The sequence below is a fragment of the Vicugna pacos genome, chromosome 9, assembly GCF_048564905.1.
Source record: "Vicugna pacos chromosome 9, VicPac4, whole genome shotgun sequence".
NCBI classification, from domain to species: Eukaryota; Metazoa; Chordata; class Mammalia; order Artiodactyla; family Camelidae; genus Vicugna; species Vicugna pacos.
The window spans coordinates 69741192-69758733 of record NC_132995.1 but is presented as its reverse complement, the minus strand read 5'-3'; the positions used below and the strand labels follow the sequence as shown (position 1 = coordinate 69758733).

Sequence of the window (17542 nt, the reverse complement as noted above, 5' to 3'; positions counted from 1 at the left end):
AATGGGCCACATCTGGAAAAGACCTACATCACTTCCACCCATATTCTAATGGCTAGAAATAAATCACATGACCCTACCTAACTGCAGACTAAGCTGGAAAATATTTAACCGTGTGCCCAGAAGGCAAAGGAAATGGTTCTATGGACAACGTTATGCCACCCCATTTATTAACAATAAAAATTTTAAATTTAGAGAGTTCTGAGTCTCCAACACCTTCTCCATGAAGAACTGGAAATTAGTCTTAATTAGTGTGCCAAGGGAATCCTACCTAGTTCTGGGTGTGAGGAAGACACGAAAGGAGACATTAAGGACCCCCAGGTTGAATCACCTTGTCTTCTCTGGAGATAGAAGGTGAAGTTCTCTGCTTAGTATGACAGGGCTGGGAGATGTTTGTATCAGTGCTTCAAATCATCAGAAAAGATGTGGGACAGATACTGTGAAGAATGGCTGGGCCATTTGGCTCCTGACCCCCTTGTCCCTTCCAGGGGACCCTCCCATCTTAAAGGTCCAACACACAATGGGAAGCAAATCCTTTGCTGAATTCTCAAAGGATGAGACAAAAGAGAAGGTGGTAATGGCAGGGATCTGGGTTTATTTTGAGCCAATGATGTTAGACTTTCGGGGGAACATATTACATTCTCATTTCAAGTTTCATGTTCTCCTAGTTTTCACATTTTAAACGAGAGGGAAATTTTTACTGATCATGTCGATCTTCATTTAAAATTCTGTAGATGCCATCAATTGGTTAAATTATAGTACCTCCTCTCCTCAGTTCTAGGCAGGATCAGTAACCTCTACTCGCTGCTTTCATGGCACCCTGTTTTTTTCCTACTTAGAGGCTAATTATATTTTTATTTTTATGATTATTAAATATCTGTCTCCCCTCTAGACTGTAAGCCCAATGAAGACAGTGGCCACAAGGATGCGCATTTTGTACCCAGTGCTTAGCACCACGCTCGGTATACAGTAGATGTTTAATATTTAGATAAATAATAAATGCAAATAGTAGAATACCATGGAGCCATTTAAAAGTATGATAATGTAGAACAGTTTATTGATTCATAATATGTTAAATTAAAATAATCAAATTATATAAAATAGCAGATACAGTATGATCCCATTTTTATAAAAAGAATAGCTATGTATACAGATACCTTGATCAAAATGCTAAGTAGTGGTAGGATTAGTGGTAGGATCATGGACGATTTTATTTTATTTGTAACTTTTCATATTATCTGAATTTTAAAAATAACCATCATTTGACCCATTACTTTGTAATTTATACACCATTTCCATTTTGAGAAAGTCAAGTAGACAGTGAAATGACTTCCTTTTCTGCCATAAAACTTCACTTGGATATACATTATTCAATTACACAATATTGGAAACAGACTGAATTTCTGAATGTAAATCAAAATGTTGGATTAAATTCATCTTGATGCTATTTCTGATTCAAGTGGGCCTCTAACAAAATGATCATGAGGAACCCTTTATTTCTGTATAAAATTCATTATTTTCTTTTAGTGTGTCCATAACTACCCATAATTACTAAAGGGTAGTTCTGCCCATACGGGGAACGGAATAGACCGTAACTTCTTAATCTGTCCTATTTTTCAGTTGAAGATCAAGAAAGTTAAAAAAAAAAAGGTTGAAAGGCAGTGGGCTTCTGAACATAAGACAACCTCAGCGGCCGCTACACTTAAGTAACCTCCTCATGAAGCGAGGCTGCAAAGGTAAGGTTTTTCCCAATAAAACACCAAAACATTACCAAAATTCTACAAGTGTATCCATTTTAAGCAAACACCTTCCATGGCCTTACTGGTTATAAAACTATAATTGGGAATTTTTAAGATTAGCTTATAATTTTCTCTTCTAAAAGATTAATTTATACAAATAAGACATTTACAGAAGATAATCTCTACAAAGCAACATACTCCTGGATATCTTAAAAGTATAATTGCACTTACTTTGCACGACAATTTGCATTATTGTGGGGACATAGAAAAGTTTTTGTACATAAATTCTTTTTCCCAACTAAGTGTAACGGCAAAGTTTCATTAAGAGTTTGTTTAAAATAAAAAAAGAAAGAAATAGGGCAAATACTGTATATGAGTATCTGTGTTTTAGTAATATTCATTTTGTTGTTCTTGCCAGTTTCAATCCATTGACACGAAGACCTCAGACATATTAAGAAGTTGTACTATGACCTATAAAATATGACAGCCCCGGGAGAATGATTTCACCATTATCCATCTTCAGTAAAAAGCCTAACAGAATAGGGATAAATACTGTGCCTCAGAACCTTATACACGTTACAAATCACGTATAATACAAACTGCAGTGAAGAACACGTGCTGCACAGCTGGGCCCTGCAGACTCTTTGGAGGCTCAGAAAGTTCAAGGACATCTTGTCCATCTTCACTTCAGATCTAGCAGCATAAAAGCTGGGTTTTCTAAGTAGGATTTCCACAAATTAGAGAAACGTGACACTGTAGCGCCATCAATAATTCTGTGGTCGGCTGACCAGCTCACATTCATTATCTGAGCCTTATACACGTCTCCTTTCTCGTTAAATCGGGGGAGGGCCTACGGGTAGGGAAAAGAACAAAGAGTCAGCCTTCACTTGCTCAGAGCAAGCTCCAGCAGCAGCAACAGCGAAAGATTAGGCAGATCCCCGCCCGATAACCGGGAGGAGGTGGATGTCCCAAATGCCAACTCCTACTTTTCCCGCCTTTGTGAGTACGTGTTTCAAGTTTCCAGAGATTCTCCAAAGGCATTTCCTGTCCCCTGTGTCATTTCTACACGTACAGTGAATTTCATTTCAGATTCAATTATTTAGTGGATATTTATTGAGCTCCTACTATGTACTAAGCACTCTTCTAGACTCTGGGGATAAAGCAATGAATGAAACAAACAACAACCCTTGCTTCCTTGGAGCTAACATTTCAATGGGGAGAGACGGATGATTAAGTAAAATGTGCACATTGTGCTAGACAGTGAGAAGTGCCAAGGGAAAAAGAAAGCGCTTTGGAACGAGGATACAGACTGTAGGCAGGAGGTGGAAATAGGGCAGAGGCTACATTTTTTTTGACAGGTGGGCAGGAAGAGCCTCGCTAAGGTGTCCTCACTGAAGGCAGTGGCGACACAAGCCACATGAACATGTGGAGAAACAGAGAAGGGAAGCAAGACTGCAGAGTTGGCGGACCAGCAGGGTTGGCAAGGGGGAGGTGCCGGGGTGAGAGGTGAGAGGTGAGGTCACAGACGGAGCAGGCTGAAGGTGGGGCATGTTCTTAAGACTTAAGGAATAATGTTTCTCAGAGGGAGGGTATATCTCAGTGGAAGAGTGTGGTGCTTAGCACACATGAGGTCCTGGGTTCAAACCCCGGTACCTCCATTAAAAAGAACAGTAATAAATAAATGAATAATTAAGCCTAATTGCCTGCCCGCCACCCCCACACCCCCGAAAGAGTAATGCTTTTCAATCTGTCTTTGATTTGAAGAAAAAAATAATTAAAAAAATTCTAATTCATTGCAGGCTACTTTAAAAAGATATTAAAAGTGAAACTCAATGAAAAAGAAATACAAAGACACAAAATAAAAGGCTCATTTCTCATTATTAGGTTCAATAGACATAAAATCACTGTGTCAAAGGGCAATGAAAGTTTCTAAGCCCCAGGCTCCTCTTCTGTACTTGTCTCCGCATAGCCCGGGTACAACAGCCAAGGCCTGACGCGGGTCACAGTCACACAGAGCAGCACCAGCGCAGAGCCATGGAGGCCACTGCAGCTATTTTGCCTTTGATTTGGAGTGAGGTGAGAAGCCACTGGAGGTCTCTGAACAGAATGGCCAGTCAGTGAGATGGGAAGACTCCAGGAGTAGGCAAAGAAGAAGGAAATGTGAGATGCCTAATTAGACATTCAAGCAGGATGTGTAAGCTTGGCGTTCAAAGGACAGGTCTGGTCCGGAGATAGAAATTAGAAGCCATCAGCATATAAATCAAAGCCATGAGACTGGATCAGATAAAGAAAAGGCTAGAACTGAGCTCTGGGGCACTCCAATGTTTGGAGGTGGGGAGACGGGGAGGTACAGGCAAGTAAGACTCAGAGGGAACCAGCAGTGGCAGCAGGAGAGACTAGTGAGGCTTTCTGCAAGTCATAGTCAAGAACGTTTTCCAAGGAGGTGGTACTGATCAACTCAAGGTCAAGAAGATAAGGACTGAGAATTGAGTAATGTGGAGGTTATAGTGACTTAAGACTATTTAGCAACAGTTTAAAATTTATAGTGAAAACAGAAAAATAGCAAAGGAGAAATGAGACAGGGACAAAGGAATGAAATATCATTTGTCTCAACCCAAAAAAAGGTGAATTCCATTAAGTCACTATGAAGATCTATATTCTAATTATATTCTAAGAACTATGCTTCAGAGCTTGAAGAAACCATGGGTAAAATGATTCTGAAAAAACACAACTGACACAGACACTTGCAGACCCACGTAGACCACAGCAGCATTATTTCCAATAGCCAAAAAATGGAAACAACCCAAATATGCATCACAGATAAATAGGTAAACAAAATGTGGTACATACACACAAAGTTTCAGTGTGGGATAATAAAAAAGTTCTGGAGACAGATGGTGGTGATGGCTGCAAACAATGTGAATGTACCTACTGCCGCTGAACCTTACACTTAAAGATGATTAAAATGGTAAATTTTGTTATGTATAGTTTACCGTAATGAGATATCTATACATACAATTGAGAAGAAAAGAAATAGCTTTCAGGAAAAGGGAAAATAAAACTTTGTCAAATGGGTATGATGGTTTGGAAACTGTAAAAGGTAAGAATTTTATGAGCATCAGATGTTGAATTTTTGCTGCAAGGAGAATGAGTGACAGAGAAGTTACCTTCTAGAGAAACCCCTGATTTGGACAGGACGGTGTCATACTACGTGTTCTTATCTTTTTCTTCCTGTCTCCTCTGTGTGCCTGAAGGGAAAGGAGCTGCCAGAAGGGAGAGTAACATAGCAGCCAAGCACTGTCTGCTAGAAAGCAAGTCAAAGGCTGAGTGAAAGTATCTGTGAAGTTTCTGGATACTGACATGAAAATAATAAACTCGAGAAAAGCAAGTCCTAGAGATGCTCAATGTAGAAGCGGCATAAATACAGAGAAGAGGAAAGGTTCTTCTGAAAACATGAAGATCAAAATCAAGGTTAATGCAGTGACAATGACATTTAAGAATGGTGGTATTGAAATGGCATCCAGGACTTATGTCTTTAACTCTGCTGGTCTCAGCCATGGGTTAATAGGGATGCCCAAGCCCCCTTCTCCACCCCCACTCCTAGTAATTCTGGTCCAGTTGGTATGGCCTGAGGCTGGGCTTTTTTTCCCCAAGCTTCCCAGATGATTCTAACATGCAACCAGGGTTAAGAATCATTGCAACCCTTATTGTAAGTCAGTCTTCTAAAACATGGCCGCAGCTCACTCATGCTGGAACCAGCTGGGTTCTTGCTTAACATGTAAGCTTTGGAGGCTCTGTCCCCAAAGCCAAGAAATCTGCATTTTTAACCGGTGCTTCCAATGATTCTTGAACAGAGTAGAATTTGAGAAAAATGCTCTCCACGGTGTCTCGCTGTTATAAAGAATAATTTGGACTGGCTTATATTCTTTGGTATTTGGAAATAAGGATATTTTGATAGATTCAGATTGGCTATATTTGTGATTATTCATAAAGACTCACATCTGAGCCTGGCATAACCCGCCAATGCCTGATCCACACAGAAGCGATGCAGGTCACCAGCATTTCCTCTACAGAGAGGCAGCCACCAGAACTGGAGGCCCAGCTTTTAGGAAGAAATAACTGACTGACTAAACCCAATCTCATACTCAGACCTACAAAGTGAGGAGAAAACCTTGGAAATGATTACTCTTTTTTGTATCTACTCTCCCAATTTGCTTAAACTCTTACAAACACACCTTAATCGCTCCAAGGGCTCCAATTGCCACCTCAGGTGGTAATATCACTGGTTTGGCATAGGTGCCACCAATCTAAAAAAAAAGAGATAGAAATCAAGCTTTTGAAGAACAAATGGCAAATGAAGGTTTATGCTTTTAACTGAGCATATGAACACAAATCGTAAGTCAGGGTTTATGAATTTGAACACCACGATTACTCACTGATCCAATGTTAGAAAGAGTAAATGTTCCTCCTGTAAGATCACTGGTGCTGAGCTGACCCGCGGAGCCCAGGTTCTGGAGGCGGTTCAGTTCAGCGGCGATCTCAAATACCGAGCAGATCTGAACGTTTTTCACATTAGGAACGATCAAGCCCTGCTCTGTATCCATTGCTATCCCAATGTTATGAGAAGCCTGAAAACAAACAAACAAACAAAACCCCAATTATACAGTAGGCCTTTTCATAAGCTAATAGGAAAGTAAGGATCAACCTTCACTGCCTTATGAACACACCTATCAAAAACTATTTTCACCATGTTGGTGACGATTTAAAAGAAATAATTTTAGAAAGGTTTTGAAAAGATCTCTCAAAAAAGATGATTTTTTTTTGGTAAGAATATAGAACAATCGGTTATTTCCATATATTGTTAGTGGAAGCGTAAGCCAGTATGTAAGTTCTGGAGAACTTTTAATGATACATACCAACATTTATTAAAAATATGTGTTAAGAAGATAAATGCAGAAGTATGTAGAGATGCAGAGATGTTGAGTTCAGATTGTAAGACTGAGAAACTGCAAGTAATCCAAATGTTTATCAGTAAGTCACTGGCTAACCAAATGACTAACAAAGCCATATTTATTGACATGTAAGGATGCCATAGAAATATATTAAACGAAAAAGAAAAAAATTTAATTAAAAAACATAATTCCATACACTTTTTTAAACTAGGTAAAATCCTAGAAGGATGTACATCTCAGCATAAACAATGAGTTATCTTAGGTTTATGAGACTGAGGTAAACATCACTATTTTCTTGTCTGAATTTTTTTTTTGAAACAAGTATATAGTTAAAGAGGAAATTGTATTAATCATATGGAAAGATTTTAGATTCAACCCCCCAGAATAAAAAGCTCACTTTCCAGTTGTATATTTCTAGTAAGAAATATAAATAAGGGTCAGCATCCCAAGAAGAGTTCTCAGCCATAATAAACTTTCACTCCAAATAAACTTTCACTCAGCGGAATTCAAACTTTCATTATTTCTCCCATTTAAATTACTTGTTTTAAAAATTGCAGGAATCCCATCTTGAAAGAGCTCTTCTTTTTGAGGGGAGGGTATGTAGGATGTGAAAGGTAATCCACTGCCTCACAGCTGTATTTTTCTGCTACTTCATGCAAAAACCAAAAGCAGCTAAAAATAGCAATCTAATGCGGAGGGTATAGCTCAGTGGTAGAGCGCATGCTTGGCATGCATGAGGTCCTGGATTCAATCCCCAGTACCTTCACTAAATACATACATACATAAAAAATCTAATTACCACCACCAGAAGAAAAAAACTTAAAAAACCCCCAGCAATCTGCACATTAATTATTAACCAGTAAAACCAACAACAATAGCAATAAATTTATCTTCAGTTTAATGATTTACCCCAACATATAGACTAGATAAACAAATTTATACCGTATAGTACATGGAAATATATTCAAGATTTGTGGTAGCTCATGGTGAAAAAGAATATGAAAACGAATACATCTATATTCACGTATGACTGAAAAATTGTGCTGTACACCAGAAATTGACACAACATTGTAAACCAACTATAACTCAATTAAAAAAAAAAAGATATACCCCATACTTTCAATTGTGGTCTAAAGATCACTATTTGAGGTATGAGAGAAGCTTCTCTAACCTACAAGCACATTTATACCATTGCTTATTTAAACAATATATTTTCTTTTCTTTTTTTGTTAAATGTCCTTTCTTTCAAAAAAACAAAAAGAAATTTCAAGAGATTTTATTGAAGTATAGTCAGTTCACAAGGTTGTATCAATTTCTGGTGTACATCATAATGTTTCAGTCATGTATATATATACAAACATAGATTCATTTTCATATTCTTTTTCATTGTAGGTTGCCACAAGACATTGAATATAGTTCCCTGTGCTCTACAGTATAAACGTTCTTTATCTGTTTTATATATAGTAGTTAGTATCTGCATGTCTTGAACTCTCACGTTATCCCTTCCCACCCCTTTTACCGCCCGGTAACCGTTAACTTTGTTCTCTATGTCTGTGAATCTATTTCTGTCTAAAATAAGACATTTTCTCAACACATAGCCAACCTTATACGTTATGTTCTGGCAGTTTTCATCCACAGATGCATTAAGGATAGGAAACTGTAGTAATCCCAGGGAAGCAGCCTGTGTAACAGAGAGACAACGTAAACACTTCTCATTCTGAAAGGACAGGGGATCATTTGAAGTAAGAAGAGGTGTAAAGGCTGGAGGCAAAGAACTCTTACTTAAGCTGAGTTCATTTTCAAGTCTACATTCACAAGGCATACTAATCCCACATGGCCATGTGGAACCAGGTCACCCAAATCATTAAAGAATAAAAGATAAAGGAGGCAGGCAGCCTGTAAACATCAAGATTTTTTAAAAACACTATGCAGACTGACCAGAGAACCAAAAAAAAATCTAAATTCTACGTGTTTCCCTCACTTACATGTAGTGTTAAGATTTCCATGAGAAGTAAACCTGTAGTTCAGAAAAACACTTCAGATTAAAACACAGACAGGCAGTAATCTACTCCCCTGTGTAAAAAGCACAAGCGATAAGGATGTGAGAGGTCCGTGCTCCACCTGGCGTCCTTGGTCAGGTGAAGGGCAGAGCTGGCGCAAACATTTACTTTAGAGCCTGTCTCCCTGAATCGATGGCGTTTAGTCTTCCCGCTTTGCCTTCTTCTGCCTTAATCTCTCCCCTTTCCTTTTCCTTTTTTCTTCTAATACATCCGTTTTCTGTCCATATTCAGACTACCCTAACTGTTTACAGAATATTCTTTATAGCTGTTTCTCTGCCCACCTAGGATCTAATTAAAGTTCACACATTGCCCATTTGGTCGTCATATTCTATATTCAACTTAAAAAACAGGAAAATAAAAATGCTAAATATTGTCCTTGAAAAGAATGCCCTACCCCACTGCCTTCATCTTGTTCAATTAAGAGTTCTTTATATACATTGTGTTATTTTTGTCTGTGGGTCAGTGGTCTTGACAGAAAAAATAAATCATATCCCTGAAGTAGAGAGTTAAGGAAAATTTTATTAAGCATTTGATTTGATAACTGTGGCTTTAATCTTTATATAAAAATCCATAACTAAGGTTAATCAAAGCATTAGACATAAAAACAATATTTTGAGTATAATCCAAATTTTGTAAAAGGAGAAGCAAAGTGTGTGTCCACCGACAAGAGGTCATTTTGCCCCCTATACAATACTTGGTAGTATTTTCCAAATGTTCTAAAACTTTTATAGACTGGAAAAAAAAAGTTAAAACAAATAAAAGCATATTAAATTTTATTTTCAAAATAAAGATCAGGTATTTCATTCAGACTGGAACAATAAAGAAAAAAATAATCAAATAAACTTAATATATCAAAAGGCTGGTCTGTTCTTGCTTCAAAACAGACGTCGCAGGAAGCAGCATGAGGAACCCAGCTGAAACAGGAGCTGGTAGGCAGTCTCTCGCTCCTCCAGGTGAACGTCTCCACTGGGGTCTACATCTCATTCTCCCCTCAAGCCCAGGGCTTACTCCAACCACCCCTCCCACTCACACACTTTTAACTTTCCATTTTCCAGCTCTTTCCTTCGCCCACTGATCTGCTCAACTTTTCCTTGCAGGTGTGCAGGAGGGGAAGGGGCAAATGGAACCTTTCTTCAGTCTGCTCCAGCCACCATAACTGCCTTCTCCACCTACGCCCTGTCTGCCTTTTATCAGATTTTTTCAGTATCTCTTCCTCAGTTTCTTTCATTCCCCAACTAACTGCAATCAGGCTTCTACCTCAACAATACTTTACTCATTCAGCTCTGGCGGGGGACACACTCGACTGTTTATTGACCAATCCAATAGCCTGTTCCCATCCCTTATCCTATTTAACCCCTGTAATGTATACAGTTACCTACTTTACTCTTAAAACCTTTTTTCTTCTCTTTCAGTGTGAGAGGCTGAATCAGTGGCCCCAATCTTTCATGCCTCTCAGTCCAAACCCTCTGGCAGTGCTCCTGCAGGCTAATGTGGAGCTTAGTCACGTGATTTGCTTTGGTCACTGAGTTAAGAACAAACACGATGTAGCAGAGAATGCAAAAAATGCTCTAATTCTACTTCCTCTCCTCACCCCTGCCGGTACTGAGACTGTGCGTGGGCTAGCATTCTGGGAGAGACATCCAGGAGAGAAATGAGTCACGCTCCCTGAGGCCATCCTGCCCCAGCCGGCCCTTGGCCAGCCTTAGCTGTCCGCAGACATACGCGAGAGCCCTGCAAGATCGGCAGACCAGCCCTGCCCTCCTGCAGCCTCGTGAGAAATGATAAATGGCTGTTGTTTCAAGCCATTAAATCTGGGGGAGAGAGGGCTGTTATACAGCAATAGGTAACAGATACACTTGGCTTCCAAGGGACTGTTTCCTGGTTCTCCTACCGTCAAACCACTGGCCCCACTCACTGTCTTCCATTGCCTTTGCCCAGTCAGCTTCTGTACCCCTTAAACACTGGTATGAAGCACTCAGCCTTCTTTTCTCCTTCACACACAGCTGGGGTGATCTCATCCACGTGTCTGAATTGCCATGTCTCTACAGACGACTCACTACAGCTGTAACACAGTCCAGACCCCCACTTACTGACAACTGCTACGCCTCGTGTTTATAGAGCGCCCCCTTCCTTGTTAGGGCAGCTGTTTAAAAGACAGAGGTACAGGAGAACAGCCTCTACCTGGTGAGGCTCAGCGTCAGGGAAGAGACAACAGAGCAAACACTGGCAGCACACTGAGAGAAACCGCGACGGGAAACAAAAGGGTATTTAACTCAAACTGACAGCCACAGGCTTCCAGAAGGAGGCGATACCCAAACAAAATTTGGTATTTAGGATGAGGATGTACTTGATCAAGGGAGGAGGAGGCCCTTCAGGTGGAGTTAGGAATCCCAGCAACTACGTGTAGCTTAAAGTGACTAAAGCCGAGGGAGTGACTGTGAGAGAGAAGGCAGGAGAGGCAGCAGCAGAGACTCACAGAAATATTTTTGATGCTACACTAAGGAGTTTAGGAACTATCCTGAAGGCAGTCCTGAAGGGGCACCATTAAAAAGAATCAGGGAATCATGAGTAACTGTCTTTAGGGAAGATCGGCCTTCGTCCAGTGTGGGGAGGGCGGGTGGGAAGCCACACTGGAGCGAGAGACAGCAGTAGGCATTTTTGAGAAAAACAGACCAGAACCTGAAACTTAGCTTCTCCAATCATAGCTATAAATCCTTGCGAAGTGGCTCAACTTCTCTGAGCCCCGATTTCCTTAAATGGGAAGGAGGGACAGTGATATTTACACGTCAGGGTTACTCTGAGAATTAAAAGAGATCATGCATACAGCAGGCGTGGCACGGGGTCAGCCGCTCGGTAGCGGCTTCATAAATGGTGCTGAATGTGAGCGAGACGGTGGGCTGCTCAAGGGCAGTGGATGGTCTCATTCCATCTCACACTGGGCCCGAGGCCTCGTACAGGAAACGATGCCCACAAGTCTCAATGTAACTTTGTTGAAAAGTGAAAATAAACACACGCCAATGATACACAAGATCAACACTAAGTTTCACTTCGTTCAAATCAGGACTTCGCTGGAGTGATCTTTTCAGAATCAAAGGCTTTTACCTGACTGGCAGGACAATCCTTCTCTAGCTTAAAGAGGTAAGGAGATAAAAATCTGATATAGAAAGTTTAATTTTACAAACTTCCATGAAACAAAGAGAGTGTGCTTGTACATTTTTCTATGTGATACAGTAAGAAATAATATTTTTGTGCAAACCCACGGTCAACACATTGCACTCTGGCAAAACAAAATTTAAACATCTTACTCAAGTCTTGCTTGAAATGGATGAAACCTCACCTTTAAGAAGAAGGGCATAAAGGTGAGTTTAATACCACGAGCAAAAGCAATGGGTTTTAGTTCTTCTCGTAGCTTAACCAGTTCAGTAAGGTCAACCTCATCACAGTACCCAAAGTGGGGTATCTTCAGGGCTGCGGACATGCTCTTGACCATTGCTTTGTGAAAGCCTAGAAAACATTATACATAAATCATATATTCTTAGATCCTTTAAAAAACTAAAGTAGAAGTTTCTCTAATGTCATTTACTCTCAACTCAACTCTTCCTCTTGGAGTTACCATCTTCGTCACATAACTTGAAAGCCACTAATTTCAAAGCTGAAGCACTGACCGCAGCACAACACCCAGTACCAAGTGTGATAATGTAACAGGTAACTGCTTTCAACGCTGCAGTACATGTAACATTCAGAAGGATGCAAGCCATGAATTTACATGATGGGTTTCTTGCAAAACCGCTCTTCTGGAAGCTAATTATCAGAAGAGTTTATAAACAACAAATCAGAAGTAGCTGTTTTGAAAGCTAACTAAAAGTAATGAATATTTAAAATATCCTGAGTGAGTCTTCAAACAGAAAAATTATCTGTATGTAAGCTTACGTTCTAAGAAACCTCCTAACATAGTATTCTTCAAAGATTAACAGTACATCTTGAAGCTTTTCCTAGAAAAACTGTTATTTCAGCCTGTTGAAGTGGCGTCCCCCCAGATAAACTGCACCTTACGTTACTTTTATTATTACCTTTGACGGGCTCTGTTCTGTCTTTGCCCGTGAACACCGGAGGCTTTGACATGGGTATAGGAATAGTCCTGTCTTTTGATTTTGGTGGAGGTGGCACAATTTCAGCTTTTGGTGAAGGAGGTAATATAGCTCCTGTCTGCTTTTCCAAATAGTTGAGAATATCTTCTTTTAGTATTCTGCCATCTTTTCCTGAGCCAACAACTTCACTCAGCTTAATCTGTAAAATGACACATTTTAATGCTAAAAATAAAACTACCTAAAAATAAATAAATCCATCATTAAGGTCCCTAAATAGAATCAAACGAATTGGAAGTTAAAAAGTATCTCTGTCCAATAAATCAGTATAAAGAAATAACATTTTCATCACCTTAACAGAATGCTATAAACGTTAAACAACATTTTCATCACCTTAACAGAATGCTATACACTACAGCTTCCCTGCATGGGTGATCATGTCACTTTTGTACATACTGGTCATTTGCCCATGTATCTGCATTGTACACAATCCATAGCTATTAATGAACACTTACATTTTTAAACAACTATTTTTAAATTTCTTGCATAATTCTTATCTGATTTTTCCCCTTATTTTTAAAGACTACATAAGAAGAAGAGCTGAGAGTTTAAAAACAGTTAAACACAGTAACAAATGTAGACCAATGTTTCTGACCTTGGCTACCAGCAAACACGTAATGGTTAAAATAATTATTCTATGAAAGCTCTCTCAAATTAGTTTTTATCTGATGGTTGTTTTAGAAGGATCAGTACAAAAAATAGAAAAAAACATTTTTTTGAGGCATATGTGGAATGTGAGTTCCTCAGCCCAAGTTAAAGGTCAAATACCTAAGTTTTATTATTTCTTTCTATAGAATAAACAATAAGATGATACAATTCCACTTTCCACTAGACATTCATGATACTTCTTGGAAACATATGTGATCTGGCTTTCTTTAATCACTTCCTATGTTTGGTTATAAAGACAAAATATTCTCGCTAAGTTTAATTCTATTTAAAATAAAGATCCACGAGCTTGGATGACATCCTCGTGCACAGAGTTCATTGGTTCACCTCTCAAGGCTAAGTCCTGCTTCGTTTGTATCAGTGCTTCTCTAAGAATGACTTCAAAATGAGAAACTTGGTCACGTCAAACATTTAGTTCATAACAAATGAACTCAGAGAGTTTAAACAAATAATTTTTAGGTAATTACAAATAACTGTAAATGTCACAGGTTTTTCATTTTAGAAACACTTAATTCATTAATATGCAAACTACAAGAAAAGAAAAAAGAAAAGGTGATTTATAATAACAAATCAACTATTTAATTTTCAGTAAGTATGCAAATACTCTAGTTGCTACACATAGCTTTAGGAAGAGGCGTAGGAAGGCCACATCATGCATTTCTACAAGTAATCCTTCCATATAATTTTTTTTATAATTTTTTTAAAATGGTAAAATGTTTATAACTTTCAAAGCAATATATAAGATTATTTCATCTGATGCCCTTAACAATCTAGCAGTCCATATCACTATTTCTATTTTTCTATTATGCTAAATGTTCTTCATATTTGAACACATGAAATGGCTAACAGATTTTTAGTAAGGGGTTTATAACATAATTTACCCAGCCATTTCCCTGATTTTGAATACATGTATTGCCCTCTAAATTTTGGCTACTACATAAAACACTTGTAAGAATACTTCCAAGGTTATTTCCTTGGGATAATTCTCCCATGGTAGGTTAACTGGTTGAAGGGATAAGAACATTTTAATGACTCTTACCATATACTCTCAAAAGGTAAACTCCCCTCCCCCCACTAACTAAACTACTTCTTTCCAAAACAGGTAGACAAACAAAAACCCTGCATTGTGGGGCACAGTGTAAAGAACTCAAGCTTTGGAACCAGACAGATTTGTATTCAAATCCTGAGTTCAGCTACTTACTTGATTTTAACCAATTTAATCAACTTATCTGCCCTTTCTCATCTGTAAAAAGAGGATAATCCAAACCACCCTGCAGGGTTACTATGAGGATTAGAGATAATGTATGTACAGTGTCTGGCTAAAAAGTGCTTGAATAATGGAGGCAACAACTGTTGAGACAGTATTAAGATGACAGAGCACAGGTTTTGGAGTCACGGAGACTCATTTCAGAAACCTGGTTCCACCCCTGTGCTAGCTGTGTGAACTCAGACTAGTTACTTGACCCCTCCAGGTCTTAGAAGAGCCCTTCATCTCACAGTTGTGAAGATTAAACGTGATCATATGTAAATTATTAGCTCAACGCCTCAGAGCCACCTTTCCTTGGAGGTTAAGCGTCAATGGCTTGCAGACAAGAGGGAATACAGCCTCCTTGACTCAAATCAGTCCCTGTCTCCCTGGGATAAGGCAGATCCTTGAGACCACATCCTTGCCTGGCCCATTTCCCTCCCTTTCCTATACTGCTTCCTTCATTCCTAGTAAAGGTCTACTCTCTCAATCAACCACACGTTCCCAAATCCCTGTCTCCAGCTGTGCTTCTATGGTACCTGATCTAAGACACTAGTATTTACAAGTGGCCAGTAAGTGGTAGCCCTGATTATTGTTAGGCTCTAAGGAAGAATAACATTCTCAATTAATATCAACAGTAAGTCCTCATTTCTCATGAGGACTTTTATGCAACTATTACTTTTCAATAACAGACATTTTCGTGTTTTCTTTAAACCCAACCTGAAGCCATCTTCATCATCAGATGGCTGGGTGATTTTTCATAGATATAAATGTAAACTTTCTATGCCATCTCACACTTAAATATTAAGAAAACTTACATTGTTTTCCATTGCAAGGCGACGAACGGCAGGAGTTGCCAGTGTTTTTTGGCCCTTTATCTCTTGGTGTGTGTGTTCATCGTGGGACACGGCAGGAGTTTCAACAACATCTTCTTCCGAATCTGGTATCAAGGTAGAATTTTACTCTTTAGTTGAAAATATTAAAACAACAACAAGCTTAGCGTCTTATATAAATAAATTCAACTTAGAGTTTATATCACACAATAGATGACACAATAGATGAGCTACTTTAGAATGGAAAAACACAACTTTAAAATGGAAAAACAAGGGTGGAGTGAGTGACCTGGCACTGTTTAGTGACTATTATTACCTGCTGTTCACTTCATTTCTGTTAAAACAATGTACCAGTTACAAGTTAAAAAATGAGTTTCTTTCATAGATTTTAAAACACGTTGTATTGTAAATGTTTTCCTAATAAATTCCTCATTTATATTTATACATATGGCATAAGACAAGAATCAAATGTGAGGTCAATTACATGAAAGATCTGTGACAATCTTACATGCTTTCCTAAGACAATGTAGCATCTAAAATTTCTCTCTGCTTTGAATATGGCTTAAGGAAAGCTGTGGAAGGTTTTATTTTCATGGCTAATACTAATTTGGTTGTTTTATTCTCTAACTCTAGAGCAGTGATACAATGAAAACTCTCGGGCTATTAGCATGTATTTTTGCAACCAAAAAAAGAGTTTTGAGAGCATTTAGTTGTCAAGGTCTGATGCTAGGAAATCAATGCTGTAGTACAGCAGAATCTCTGGGAATTAGTGAAAAAGAGGCTAAACCTCTGACAATCAGGAGGCAATTGAGTTTGCTTTGATATTCAATTGTAAGCAAGTAAGAAATTTTCGCTGCTGCAATTATGGAAAGACATTCTATTCATTCATTTCTGCTACTAGTCTATGAACTGTCCCAGTGGTGCTCTCAAATTTACCCTACAGGTGAGGAAGGAATAAGAAAAAAACACAAACAAAAACCTTGTACTGAAGATGAAGGGTAGCGGAATATGCCACCCCAAAATATGACTGTAGGGGTTCAGGACATGCCACTTCGGTGCACGGATTATTTTGAGCTACAGGCACTTGAAAACAGCAAATGCAGTGAGAGGCTTACTATGAACTCTCCTCATTTGCCTAAAGGGACTTCCAAAAGGGACTCAGTTTTCATAAATTCCCTCCACAGGAGTTTCATCCACAGGAAGATTGACTCTTATCACAGGAGAAGAAATTAGATGCCAGCAACACACCCTGGTAAACTTTGTCCCGAACTATCATACCTTTCATATATTCTTCTAAGGGCCATTCCTCTTTCCTAAAGTCATTTGTTCTTCCCTCGGAGGCCTACATCTCTTCTCCCCTTTCCTGTTAAGATGGTATTTAAGCCTGAATTCTAAGCCACCTCTTTGAGGTACTCATTTTTCCCTGGGTGTCCCCCATCTAGACATGAGGTATATGTGTCAATAAACTTGTTTTTCTCTTATTAATCTGTCTTCTATTAGAGGAGTCTTAGCTAAGAACTCAGAGGGTAGAGGGAAAATTATTTTTCCTTCCCATGAGCACCTAGGATGTCAAATACTGTACTACATATGCAGTATCTTAAACTTCATTCCAGTTGTGTAAGATAGGTGTTATAATCCCCATTTTACAGATTAAAAAAGCAAAAGACTTAAGAAATGAAGGGACTGGACCAAGGTCACACACCTAATAAACTGAAGAACTGGGATTCAATCCCAGGGCTGACTCATTCTCTCCTGTTTGCATTAGCTCATGGCCCTAGGAAATCTCCTTTCTGGTCAGATAAACTGGAATAGAGCTTCTATTGTTCAAGGCATAATTTTGTTGCACTTTGAGAAGCCCTGTGTATTGTCCACCTCTGTTAAGATTATTGGAGAAACTAGCAAGA

General features: G+C 38.9%; 1 protein-coding gene, 1 long non-coding RNA gene and 1 other non-coding gene across 5 annotated transcripts in view; 2 read left to right on the top strand and 1 right to left on the bottom strand.

The window, feature by feature from the left end:
- Window positions 1-40: 40 nt before the first annotated feature.
- Window positions 41-4968, top strand: LOC140698290 (uncharacterized). Its single transcript, XR_012075986.1, has 3 exons — window positions 41-351; window positions 1618-1733; window positions 3706-4968. It is a non-coding gene; the product is annotated as an uncharacterized lncRNA (long non-coding RNA).
- The window catches only part of DBT (dihydrolipoamide branched chain transacylase E2), a 34617-nt gene continuing 18091 nt past the window's right edge, over window positions 1017-17542 (bottom strand). For all 3 annotated transcript variants that reach the window (XM_006197362.4, XM_072968137.1, XM_072968138.1), the window contains 7 exons: window positions 15624-15745; window positions 12819-13035; window positions 12086-12252; window positions 8292-8369; window positions 6173-6364; window positions 5972-6043; window positions 1017-2586 (listed from right to left, as the gene is read on the bottom strand). In XM_006197362.4, the coding sequence (XP_006197424.1) occupies window positions 2419-2586; window positions 5972-6043; window positions 6173-6364; window positions 8292-8369; window positions 12086-12252; window positions 12819-13035; window positions 15624-15745 (1016 nt within the window). In that variant the 3' untranslated portion in view covers window positions 1017-2418. The remainder of the gene's footprint in view (window positions 2587-5971; window positions 6044-6172; window positions 6365-8291; window positions 8370-12085; window positions 12253-12818; window positions 13036-15623; window positions 15746-17542) is intronic.
- TRNAA-GGC (transfer RNA alanine (anticodon GGC)) lies at window positions 7383-7454 on the top strand. Its single transcript has one exon. It is a non-coding gene; the product is annotated as a tRNA-Ala (tRNA).